General features: G+C 37.8%; 1 protein-coding gene across 1 annotated transcript; it reads right to left on the bottom strand.

Moving 5' to 3' along the window:
* Positions 1-9,616: 9,616 nt before the first annotated feature.
* Positions 9,617-12,399, bottom strand: LOC146475732 (neuronal pentraxin-2-like). The gene is made up of 4 exons (XM_085115330.1): positions 12,191-12,399; positions 12,025-12,058; positions 11,466-11,703; positions 9,617-10,934 (listed from the first exon to the last, which is right to left on the bottom strand). The coding sequence occupies exons 1-4, from the start codon at positions 12,272-12,274 to the stop codon at positions 10,547-10,549; spliced, it is 744 nt and encodes a 247-aa protein (XP_084971456.1). The 5' UTR covers positions 12,275-12,399; the 3' UTR covers positions 9,617-10,546.
* Positions 12,400-13,606: the final 1,207 nt, after the last annotated feature.

Here is a 13,606-nt window from a genome sequence, read left to right as displayed (position 1 = left end):
CATTAATCTCTCACAATGCTTTTAAAATATATCTTAGAAAAGAAAAGAATAAAAAACCTCGACTAGAGGGCATGGATGTCTCATGGAAGTCTCTTGGTGTATGTCCCCGTGCGTTTTTAATTTATCTCTGCCTTCAATTTCTTCCTATTTCATTAAAATTCAATCACACCAATTTTCTCCCAGTAAAATAGGATAATTGGACAGTTTGTCCATACATTCAAATGCGGCAAGGAAATCTTACATTTCAAATTTATTACTTTAAGGCAGGATTTATAACCAAGACACAATGCTGGTCTATTTTACTTGATCTTACAAGCATTGATTTCCTTTAATTCCAAGCTTGTTAATGTAAAGGATAAAGAATATCTGTCTATCTTAAGGTGGTAAGATAAGAACTAGAATTAAAATTTTGTAGAAGTTTTTTTTTTGTTTTATTTTGATCCTTAACGAATACGGAGACTATGAGTATTCCCCGATCATGAGGTACTGTGGACCCAGAAAAGCAGAAAGAGATTTTTTCGTCATATAGCGTAAGAGTACACAAATTTTTATTTTGCAAAACAAAGATGAAAAGAGATTTTAAGGCTTCAAAAAAAACCCCACAATTTGAATGTGCGGGAAAATACTCCAGACAGCTATTTCACGCTATAAATCCCACAGGCTTAGGTTTGAACAAAAACATAAAAAGTGTCAAGTTTATTCATTAGAACATAAGCATAGAATTCCACTCCAAATGTGGTTTTTCTATCGACCAGCGATTGGTTCCAGCCTCTAATCCATATTCATGACCGAAAGTGCAGAATTCGCGTCAAACCAAACAACTGCTTGGCGAGTGAGGACGTGTGAAGGTGACCTCTGTCGTTGAAGCTTTACTGATACGCCAGGAACAAGCGTCAAAGACTTTGAAGAAAGGAATATTCGGTTCGCTGATACGCAAACGGTAAGAGTCTAATTCCATTAAGTGTTTTCAGTACGTAAAATTCCAAAGTCATCCGGATGTGAGCGCGTCCTGTAGTTTCGTTTTATTTAAGTGGCGGTTCACTCTGCGTGGTTTAGAATAGAATAATTCAACAGCACCTAGTAAGAAGAGCTAAACACACATAGCAGTGACACAAGAGTTAACGATAAATAAACTCCGCAATTTTATGGAATGCCTGCCTTCAGTGACATTAGAAATAGTTCCTTTGTTTTCGTTTTTAAAAAAACAAACACAAAACTTACTTTTGTAAAGGGCACGTAGGTTTTCTAACTTATCCTGAGTGAAAGAAGCGCGCACAGGTTTGTTGTTTGTTTTTTCCAATTTAATTTTTTGTCCATACGATCACGGGTTCCTGTCATGATCATTTTACTCAAAATGAACTTTTTGTCTCATCCTGGAGATCACAAAGCGCCAGGTCAGCACATTTCTTTGGTTCTTTCCGTGAGCTTTCGTACAGTTTCGTTGATGCTCGATATGATCTTCGTTATTCCCAAGAGAGAAATGCCCTGTGAAGTCGGATTTTATCGTAGACAGTTTGACATTTTTAAGTCAACGAGTTCAAATTTGGAATGTTGTCGCGTTTCGGTGGCAGAATCTCGCCAGAAGAGAACCATTGTTAAAGTATCCGTGGGCTAGTGTCATATATTTCTTCGTTTTCCGTGAGTCAGGGTTAGCAATTTTAATTAGCTTTATCAAAATTAAGGAAAAGTAAAATGTTTTATTGCAAAATGGTGCAGTCACACGTGATACACAAATTCCGTGGTGAAAAATTGGACAAGATTGAATGGGAAATTTTCTACCAAACTCTGACCCTTTTTCAGACAAAAAGTGGTGATTTTCCAGTACTCCTTTTCAGACCTGGTCTCTAAAATCCATACCCGTTTTCAGTCTTTCAGACCAAAATGGTTAAAATCTGTATTTTAGACAAAAACAGCTCAAAACTCGGCATACCTTTTTGTAACGCACACAACTATATATCTTATGTAGCAACCCCACCCCGGGCTATTGCGCAACACTTTTTCATCTTCTATTTCAATTGCCAGTTATCTAGCGAAACGAACGGAATGCCAAAGTCGCATTACGTTGTAATGCTACATAACGTAATGCAAATTCGCAATATTGCCTTTTTGTGACCTACTTTTGAGTTTAGGTACTGTTTTTAATAAATAACTTGACTGAACTTGTGACAAATTAAACTTGTGTGAAGTCAAGTTAAGTCAAGTCAAGTCAATGATTTATTTAATTCACACGAATATTACAAAGATGATTATTTTTTAAACTAGGTCACACACATAAGAATAGAGTATACAGTACATAGAGTAAAGAGAAAGAATAAAACTGAAATAATTTTGGCCTCTACGTGATTTCACCAAAAATGTATAAATCGAGTGAGAAGGGAGAGGGGGGATTTTTTTCCATATTCAATATTTTAGCTAGAGCTGTTGAATCGGAATCTGGATTTCGGAAAATAGCCTTTCTGTGAAACAATTTCAAACACTGGCCAAATCCATCTGGGACGAACTTAATTGGACGTAATATTGTATAAACGAAATGTGAGTGTTCAGTTCATTGGTTTTCGAAACGCAACAAAACCGATGAAAGCCAATGCTTTTATTATTTCGAGTGTTTGACCCAATGAAACACGAAGCTTAACAAACAGAATTGAAATTAGCCTTTTTTCACATTGACACAGTTCTCTGTTGAATTTCTTCATGTGGAATGATACTTGTCGTATCAATGACTCTTTTGTTTTTATTCAAATAAGCGTTCATTTGCGTTGTTTGTTCAAGTTATTGGGAATTGACAATGAATATTCCATAATGATTTTTCACAACTTTTTGCTCGCATTCATTTCATTGAGCAGAACAAGCATACAGTATTTTATTCATTCACTGGGTACTACAGGTTGTTGTTGATTGTTGGGAACTGTTCCTGGCTTGGAAAGAAAGCGCAAAGCTGCAGAAAACTTGGTTAAAGAGCCCGTGGAAATTGAAGAGACAAAGGCAAGCTGTTCAAGTTAGCGTTTCAAACAAGATGCAAGTCAAAATCCTAGGTAAGGTTCCCAAACTATCAAGTTTTAAAACCCGGTGAAGTAGAGTTGCTCATAATTGCTGTGTTGGGTCTTGAAAATGCAGATTAACAAACATTTTAACAACGCTTTCAAACACGTTTGATTTTCAACTCGAACAGTAGATTTCTCAGCTTATCCATCAGACCACAATGCGGCGTGCTTGTTAGCTTATGAGAATACGAATAATAGAATTCAGTGCGAAGATCATTTTTTTGGTGCGCTTCTGATTGTATCTTGTAGTTCGTGTAGCATCTATAAAGATGGACACAACTGGTGCAAATTGTGTGTGTAGGTGAGCCATATATTTGCAAACAACGCATCACTTAAATAAGTCCGCTTAGTGTACGAGTTATTTGGCTTGTGCCCGTCCTTACGGACTACAAGAACTGCGAGAAACCTATAACAAGACATATTACAAATGTTCGCTTAAATTAATAACCGTATCTAGATTGGGTTAGGGTGGGTGAGTTGGGGGGGAGGGGGTGTTGTTTCGGATTCTGTCAATGCTAAGTTTGAAGTTTTATAACTTGTTTAATATGGGAGCTAGCACCAGCAAACTTTGTGAATTGTTCAGAAGTTTACCTCGAAACAATTTTAAGAACTGGCTGATGGTTTGTGGAATTTAATGTTACCTTAACAACCAGATTTTGGCAGGTATCTTATTAGAAATTAGAATGTTCCTGTTTTAATGAACAAATCTGGTTACGTTTTTGAGATAACTTTCATACTTAAATTTTCAAATGAATTCTAGAAATCCAAGACCGAAACTACTTGCAAATATGAGGTCGTTGCTACATCATTCATATGACGTCGTCAATACCTGTTGCGGACATCATCGTTTTAAGTGCTACTCTCAACGTAAGTCACATTGTCATAGCTTCAATTCTCTCGAAGTTAAGGGAAGACATAGTGTGGAATTCTCCTTTCGACCACAAAAGACGAATAAAAAAACATTCGGGTCATCCCAGAAGGAAATTTATTGCATAGAGAAAACCTTAAACAATCCAAATTCTTCTGACAATTCCTGGCCTTAAGCTTGATAAGAGGGTAAAGCTGTTGAAGTAGAGTCGTTGATTTCGTTTTTGCACAATGAAATCCCGCCCGACCCCCACCCCCCCCTCCCTCCTCCTTCTCCTCCCAAAATATCTGGACTCGTTAAGTAGTTTTCTTTTGTTTTTTACCTCTGTTTGTTGTTGTTGTTCTTGCTTTTGTTGTTTTTCATTTTTCGAGCCATAAGCATCCGATCAGCGGCAATACTTTATAATTAGTTGTCCAAACCCGTATAACAAAAGAATGGTCGGCGGTATCTTTTGCATGGAAGAACATTGCTCGTCAATGGATTCCTCAAACACGGAAGAGTTAACCATGAACATATAATCCAAAAACACAACTACATGCATGCAAGACGGTTGGACTTGCATACATTGACTGTTAAAGTGTTAAACTACAGTGCTTATGTGGTTAAATAATAATTTAGTGATTCTTAATTTATACAAAGTCAGTTGTTGATCCCACTTACACCCTTTTCATGGCGAGCAAGTGGTCGGAGTCACAATGCTCACGTTTCCATGTAAGCCCGTCACGAAATCGTTCCACCTCAAAAAATTACCGACGCCATTAGAGCAATTTTTCGAAATTTCCAAAATTTCCGAGCTCGACAACACTTTGCTCCACATGTTCACGCCATACATTTCACCACAGAAGCTCTCAACCTGCTCGAATCCACCCCCATAATTATCTTGATCCTGACCAAGGATCGCAATTCCATTGCTTTTGATCACGTGACCTGTCTTGATGTTGGTCCCATTGCCCACTAATGCGCCATCGATGGATAAGTTCCAAGAGCCAGCGGTGTTCTCCCACGTTGCGCAGATGTGGTGCCACTGGTCATCCTTGATGGATCTTTTTGTTTTACTGAGAGAATTTATAAAAACAGGAAAAGATAAGGAATCAAGAAATAGTGAACGGTAAGAAGAGAATTCACACTCAAATTGAGGTTTTAAAGAACGGTCAGGGAAGCTCACAGCGGGGAAGCTGAAGACGGTCAAATTTAATGGCAATTCCGTGTAAATCCGGGAAATTACAACCAAAATTGAACTTTGATTCAATATATCAAAACGCGACTGAACAAAGCGTCATGACACAGTGTTATCTGTTCGTTGAAATATTATGCACAAGACAGAAGCCGACAATTACAACCGAAATTGAACTTAACGTACGCGGAGAGAAAACTTTCCGCATGAGGCACACAATATCGAGCGGAAACTGAACACAAACATTGACTCCCACAGTCATTGCTGTATGCGGTTTCGGTCTTGCCGATAATATTTAGCACATGTGTTGCGCAGACGCCTAACACAACTCAGATGTGATGTCAGTTATTCCCTTACATTCTTGTATTTGAATCATTCGATTTGCACAATTGCCCGATGATTTTACCCAGAATAACGGCCAAAGCTGATTTCTCTCCACCCTGTGATAGGCAGTTCTGAACTGTTGGTTTAAATTACCCACTTCTTTATTCTTTAACACCTAACATGAACCTTGCATTTTCTTGTCACTGTTTTTACAGCACACATCCACGAGAGAGACAGGGCGACTTTTGATAATTAAAGAGGTTGGCTGTTTGTTTATGTTACATTATGATTAAAGGGGCAGTATCATGGGTGATCGATGGGAGATATCATGATTTTTGGCTAAAATTCACTAAATTTAAACTTTGAACACTGTGTTAATATATTTCTCAATCGCTAATTTAAAGAAATATTAAAAGTGATTCTAAGACGAAATGTTGAACCAAAATATAGTACAACCGGCGATTTTATTGCGTTACAACAGCGAACTTTGAAAACGTCCGCCAGACGTTTTCAAAAATGAATCCCTCTCCATCTTGGTCATCTGCCGGCGAAAATATCCGTGGGTACTTTCTTTGCATTCTGATAATCTTTTAATGGAATTTTGTCATTCTATCTTGGCTGCTTTTAACTGAATAGCGTCTTTCCGATTTTCATTGTGTTACTAAAAATAGCGTGGTACTGTCCCGTTAAGTCATAATTTAAGCATAATTTTTTTCTGTCGAAAAATAGGTGAGTAAGAGACTTTGCAGTCTGTGTTCAGACATCGTTTAAGAGGCGACCAGTATTGTCATCACGAAACGTTTTAGGTCGTCGTTTACTCTGGCTAACGTGGCTATCTGTTTATGTGGTTTTGATTTATTTTGTTTCTGTCGGTTTGGTTTTCTTTAAAAAGGAGGCACAATCATTAGCTTTAGTTATTTACCTGGCTTTACCGTTAACAAAGAACCTCAACTTTGAGTTGATGAGCAAAATTTCTTGGTAGTTATTGGGAACTGAGTAACTAAACAGCGATCCGTCGCTTCTTTTATCGCCAACTTTTATCCACAGGCAGAGAGTAAAAGCGGTCAGAGATGAAACGGAACTTGGCAGGTCAATTCTGACGTAGTCACTAACTGCTTTTGAGGGAAAAGAAAGCTGGAAATTTGAATTATCAGAATCTGGAAAAGGAAACAAACACAACATTGAAACGGAGATGAATAAGTATAATTATGTGCGCTGCTCGAGTCTCCCATTTTAGAAATTTATTGGAAAAGTTTCAGACACAACATGGCAGTAGTTGAGCAGTCGAGCAGAGTGAAATACAGGGAGTCATATACACAGAAAAATCGAAGGAGGTAGACAAATGTAGCTTCTTATATACCAACATACTCACAGAAATGAAGACAGTTTGGCAGACGTATGAACTGTGAGACCAAACAAGTTCAAAAGAGTCGTGACATAAAGAAAAAAACTAACCTGGTGACGGGCAACTTTTACCGGAAGTTTTGTCCTAAACATAAGAAAAAGCTACATTAACCATTATCAGTAAAAAAGCCGGTAAAAATATAATATGAGCAGTTGCTGAGTTAAGAATCAACTGCCTAGTCTCGTGCATTAAAATGGCATAATTAAAGTAGTATAGAATCACAAAATTCACACCAAGTTGCAACAAACCCTGTCTTCGTAATGTTTAAATCCTGTTGCTCTAATCATGTCATGCGGACACATCTTCCCTGAAGCATCGTTTATCTCGCACTTGTGAGTCAGTGAAGTTGACATGTACTGATAGTTGTATGACAAACATCTTGGATGATCGACGCATAATACGTGACAATCCAGCAAGAAAGTCACGTGGTGGGTAGAGATGGTATGACCAGAGAGGCTTTGACCTACAAAATGGAAAACGTGACAAATCAATCTTCTAGAAGTAGATAAACTTTTAATCATCCAGGACACATTGACTGACGTTTCAACAACCTGAGTGGAAATCATAATCAGAGTCGAGTCAATTGTGGATCGTCAGTTGATGATTGCTCGACAAATCACTTAATTAACTCCTTCAAATCTTCTAACAAATTACTCAACTCCTTCAATTAATATAGCTAACGATATATTCTGCGGTCTGTCTGACTTCCATCTGTACCATTATCCTCTTGAAAGAAAACTCTATAACTTCTTTATGTTTGTAGTATAGTTCTCGAAGTTTGCAAAAAGGCCGATTTTTGCTTCAAGTTAGACCAACCTTAATGAACCAGTGAGAGTAAGATAATCCGAAGATTGCAATAAGATACCTCATTAAGAGTATCTAAAACAAACTTTAGCTACAGCTTTCATACCATCCTTTTTGGAATTATTAGTGGTTATTAGTTTGCGAGTCAGGTATTTTACGTATGCGTCTTGAGGAATTGCCATGTATGCGGGCGTCGGCAGGTGGACTAGAGGAAGTTTATTTATTACTAACTAGGCAACGTATTTACCTTCAGTGGCAACAAACGTTGATGCTTTGGAACACGATGTTTGTTTGCCGCTTATAGTCTTTTGGGTCACAACGATCAAGATGAAGATTGTTCCAATACGACCCATTGAACGGAACTGTTTTTACTACAGGAGAAAGAGAGATTTAACAAAACATCACATTTTCATATCCGATTGTAAAACAAATTATAAACTGCATGTTACCCAGACTTTCGCAAATAAAAGAAACTTTAACCGGCCACAGTCTAAACTCTCAGGCTACAGCTTTGAAACAGGGAACAACTTGGAAGTATTAAAAAAAACCTTTTGTTTTTCGAACTGTCCAAACAAGCTTCATCGGTTACAGCTTTTGTTGAATGTGTTAATGGAAACAAATGCAACATGTATTCAACGAATTGTTCAGCTATAGTTGCACTTAAAAATGTCGTAACAGCTATGATGTATCATAAAAACACAAATCGTTCTATAAACAGTATGGAGGGATGTTGGTGATAAAAGGCTTTAAAAGGCTGTAAGCTACAGCTTTGGAACCGAAAACGACTTGGAAGTGTTAAACGACCCTTTTTTCGAACGGTCAAGACATGCTCAATAATTACAACTTTTGTGGAATGTGTTGATTATATGGACATAAATGCAACATGTATAAAACGAATTGTTCACCTACAGTTCCACTTACAGTTGCTATGATGTATCAATATGACTTTTTTTCACTTTAGGTTTTGTTTCCCTATCATCATTTCCGCTCATTATTTTGTATTTTTACGTCAAAGGATCGTGAAATTGAAACCCGCAAACTTTCTAAACTTGCTTTCATTCAGTAACATAGATCCAACAATCATCTGCTTTTGGTCACAGCGTTTGCTGTCCGCAACATTTGTGTCTGTATTAAAAGATGTGTGTTTTTTTAATTTTTTTTATCCCACGAAGTTAGTCAAAGATTAGCCTTAAAGTCAATCAATCCCTACTGCGTGTGAGAGCAGGCAACCTCAAGTTTTCCCCATGTATATTAGTCACATTTATTGATCTTCTTTGATCCTTTAGAATCCCGTTCCTCTTACCCAAACTTTTCCCTTTTTTTTATGTATGACAGATACAAAGTATATTAAAGATCTGGACGTCTCCTGTTACGGACTGTTGTTTATATCTGGGAGTCGATCGGAAGGGTGTGTTCCAGAAAGGTATGTTGGCAAAGGAAAAAACCCATCCGCAATTTCTGCGTAAAGGGAGCTCATAGTTCCTACAACATTCTACCTTTGAAGCCCATACAGGCGCCAACGTGTTTTCTCCTTAAAATATCTCTGGTATTTGAGTATATTAGTATCTCTACCGTTATGAAAGTAAAGGAAACGATCACTAAATCTTGATGCTTGAAAATATTCTGCCAACAATTACTATAAGTAATATGTAAAGAAACGTGAGCAGAAGCTTATAATTACTTACCACTCAACAGCAACTGGTGTTGTAAGGTATGGTGTACTCCGTTCTCTAAGTTGCTTTCTCACTTGTAGCGCACCTTTATGTTATCGCTAATTATCCCGACACTTACATCTCACCACCCCTTATTAATGATAGATGCTGTATAATTTTGAGTGGATGACTAATTAGAGCGTTTTACAATCAGTTTTTTGTTTTGCATTGTCATAGCTTCAATTCTCTCGAAGATAGGGGAGGGGTGGGAATTCCCCTGTCACAAAAGACGTTTAAAAGGCCAGTCGGCTCACCCCAAAATGAAAATGATACCTTGGATAAAACTGGGTAAGATCACTTTAAACAAGCCAAACGTTTTTGACAATTCCATGGCAAGGTCTTCAGATTTTAAATTATTGTGCCCAAAGAAGAAATCTCCGACAGATTTCCTACTGACCATTTGACTACGCTACCACTCGCAAAAATTCAACATGGTATAATTTGAGTTATTTATAAGTTGTTTAGTTTCTCTGTTTGTGTATACATCTTACTTGAAGATGTGTTAAGGTCGCTTTACACTTCAAATTGGGTGTGGACACTTAAATTGAAAAGTTGTGCGGACCAAACATTTTTGACCATTTCAGAAACTATGTTTACTGGGAAACGACGAAAGGCCCGTATCTTACGCATGGGAAGAAAATTTCTTATTAATGACATTCCTCAAAACGGAAAAAAAGCATGAATGTATAATCCAAAAACACAGCTACATGCAAAACGGTAGCACTCACAGACATTGACTGTTGAATACAATACAATTTATTTCGCTCAATGCACAGATACATGAAGATACATGAATTGTAAGATTACAGTATTTATGTGCTTAAATAATTAAGTTAAGGGCTGGCATACATTGACTGTAGAAGTGTTAGAATACAGTGTTTCTTACAATGTGAGAGTGAATTTAAATATTTAAGTTAATATACATGGTATGAAATACATAATTTACTCTCACAGCTTAACTGGCGGTGTACAGTTGGTTCTTCCCAAACATGTTTTCAAAACTTAAAAGTGTCGTCTTCTTCGTAATACTTATTACTAGCCTTCTGCGAGCAAGACATTGACTGTTGAATACAATACAATTTATTTTGCTCAAAGCATAGATACATGTATGAAGATATACATGAAATGTTACAGTACAGTACTTGTGTGGTTAAATAATTTTAATTAAGTGATTTTTATTTCATAGAAAGTCAGTTGTTGATCCCACTTACACCCTTTTCATGGCGAACAAGTGGTTGGATTCACATTTCTCACGTTTCCATGTAAGCCCGTCGCGAAATCTTTCCACCTCAAATAATTACCGACGCCATTGGAGCAATTTTTCGACATGTGCAAAATTTCTGAGCTCGAAAACACTTTGTTCCACATGTTCACGCCATACATTTCACCTTTGAAGCTCTGATACTGCTCGAATCCACCTCCATAATTATCTTGATCCTGACCAAGGATCACAATTCCGTTACTTTTGATCACGTGACCTGTCTCGAAGTCTTCGCCATTGGCCACACGCTCGCCATCGATGTAGAAGTTCCAAGAGCCAACGGTGTTCTCCCACGTTTCGCAGACGTGGTGCCAATAGTCATCATTGACAGATCTTCTTATTTTTCTAAGAGAATTTATAAAAAACAGTAAAGGTAAGTAATGTTGAAATAGTGAACGGTAAGAAGAGAATTCACACACGATCTGAGATTTTAAAGGACGGTCAGGAAAGCTCACAGCGCAGATGTTGAAGAGTAAAATTTGATGGTAATTCCGTGGAAATCCGCCAAGCTAACTTCATGGTTAAACTACCAATACCCCTACAGCTATTGCTGTATGCAGTTTCGGTCTTGTGGATAATATTCAACACATGTGTGGCGCAGACACCTAACACAACTCAAATGTGACGTCAGTTATTCCCTCACTTTCTTGTATTTGAGCCATTCGATTGGCACTTTACACAATTTCACGATGATTTTTTTCATGACACCTAACATCAAGCTTGTATTTTCTTGTTACTGTTTTAACTACGTATGCACGAGAGACACAGGGCGCCTCTTGATAAAGAGGCTGGCGTTTTGCGTCTTTTTTTTTCGGGGGGGGGGGGGGTGGGAGGGATTTGAAAGCGGAGACACAAAAAGTAGTTTTTGTTATTTACTTCCATCTATCGTTAACAAGGATCTTCAAGCTTGAGTAGTCGATCACCACAATTTCGTTGTCGTTATTGGGAACTGAGTAACTAAACAGCGTCCCTTCGCCTAATTGATCGCCAACTTTTACCCACAGGCACACAGTAAAAGCAGTCAGCGGTGGAACAGAACTCAGCAGGTCAAATCTAACGTAGTCACTGATCGATTTTGAGGGGAAAGAAAGCTGGAAATTTGAAATAGAAGAATCTGGAAAAAGAAACACAGCATTTGAAGGTCAGAACAACAGATCAAATGTAATTATAATTATGTGCACTGCACGAGTCTGCAATTTCAGGAGTCTGCTGATAAAGTTAAACAACACAACACAACATGGCAATAGTTGAACAGACAACCTGAGTGAAACACAGGAAGGCAGGCAGGCCGGCAGGCAGGCAGAAAAACAGATCGAGGAAGAACGACAAATGCAGCTTCTGATATATGAACATACTGACAGAAATTATGACAGTAGTCGCAGACGTATGAACTGTAAGACCAAAGTCGTGACATAAATAAAAAAAACAAACTAACCTGGTGGCGGGCAACTTTTACTTGAAGTTTTATCCTAAACATAAGAAAAAAACTACACTAAGTTTACATTAATCAATTACTAGGTTAAGAATTGTGCTTGACCTCGTGGCTTAAAATGGCAGAAAGTAGTATTTTTCTAAATCAACATCAAGCTGTATGAACATACCGTGTCTTCGTAATGTTTAAATCCTGTTGCTCTAATCATGTCATGCGGACATATCTCCCCTGTTGCATCGTTTATCTCGCACATGCGTGTCAGTGAAGTTGAAATGTACTGATAGTTGTATGACAAACATCTTGGATGATCAATACATAATGCGTGACAATCTGGCAAGGACGTCACGTGGTGGGTGGAGATGGTATGCCCAGAGAGACTTTGACCTACAAAATGGAAAACGCAAACGTGTGATGGAACAATTATTGCTGATTTTATCTCTTAAAAACAGAACCAATGGAAAGCACCCGAAACTTAACTTGCGCGGGAAAACTTCCCCACCTGCTTGTACCTGTTGTATTAGTCGCCTTCTCTTTCCCCTTAACTTTGAACTAACAACGCTATTAGATCAGTGCTAATTCGTGCTATAATTTTACCCTTCATCGAGTTGTTCACAGCCCCAAATCTGCCTTTACTGCCATCTAATTAACTATGCTACTCCGTTAACCAATGAACCTAACTAACGCTTGCTAAATTATTACTTACGTTTTGCTGAGTCACATACTGTGTATTCTATTGGTTCTGTGCACCATAATTCTCACCAAGATTTGTAAATTAATGCTGATCTAAACAATGTGTCAGCTGATTAAGTAACTTCCTGGGCAAGTGTCCATAAGAGGATATAGTAACAGTAATTACGAGGAGTTGAGCTGAATAAAAGGATGTTGTTGCTTTTGCGCTTTTAAAAAAAAAGAAGGTGTAAAGATCCCTAAGTACTGGTGTGCCTCTCGTAAAGCAAGCGAAGACTCTAAAACATCCCCGTGCCAGTACAAACGAAACAGTCAATCTTCTAGAAGTAGAGATACTATGATCGCCAAGGAGACATTGACTGACTTTTTAACAACCTGAGCGGAAATCATAATCAGACTCGAGTCAATTGCGGATCGTCAGTTGATGACTAGTCAACGAAGACGACATGTTATTGGTAGTCAAATTACTAAATAAGCTCATTGAAATCTTCCAACAAATCACTTAAATCCTTCAAAATCTGATATAGATAACGATATATTCTGTCGGCTGTTTGGCTTCCATCGATATCATTATCCTCTTAAAGAAAAAAGGGTCTATTACTTCTTGTTTATGTTTTAAGTGTAGCTCTCGAAGTTTAAAAAAGGCAATTTTTGCTTCAAGTTAGACCAACCTATATGAACCAGTGAGGGTGACCCTCTACTTCTACAAACCGTAATTAAGCGACCAAAACAAAGCCTGAAAAGCAATTGCTGATATTAAGGTTCAGTACCTATTGTAATCGTCCGGAGTCATATGCGTTGGACTATCGTCTTCGTTTAACCTTTGTCGGAGATGTCCCAAGATGTCTTAATGATTTCCAGACTACTTAATCCAAAGGTTGCAATACGATAGCTAAAG

This window comes from Pavona decussata, unplaced genomic scaffold (genome assembly GCF_977016875.1).
Source record: "Pavona decussata unplaced genomic scaffold, jaPavDecu1.1 SCAFFOLD_83, whole genome shotgun sequence".
Classification (NCBI taxonomy): Eukaryota; Metazoa; Cnidaria; class Anthozoa; order Scleractinia; family Agariciidae; genus Pavona; species Pavona decussata.
Note: the sequence above shows the minus strand (reverse complement) of the source record. Positions and strands in the feature narration are given on the sequence as shown.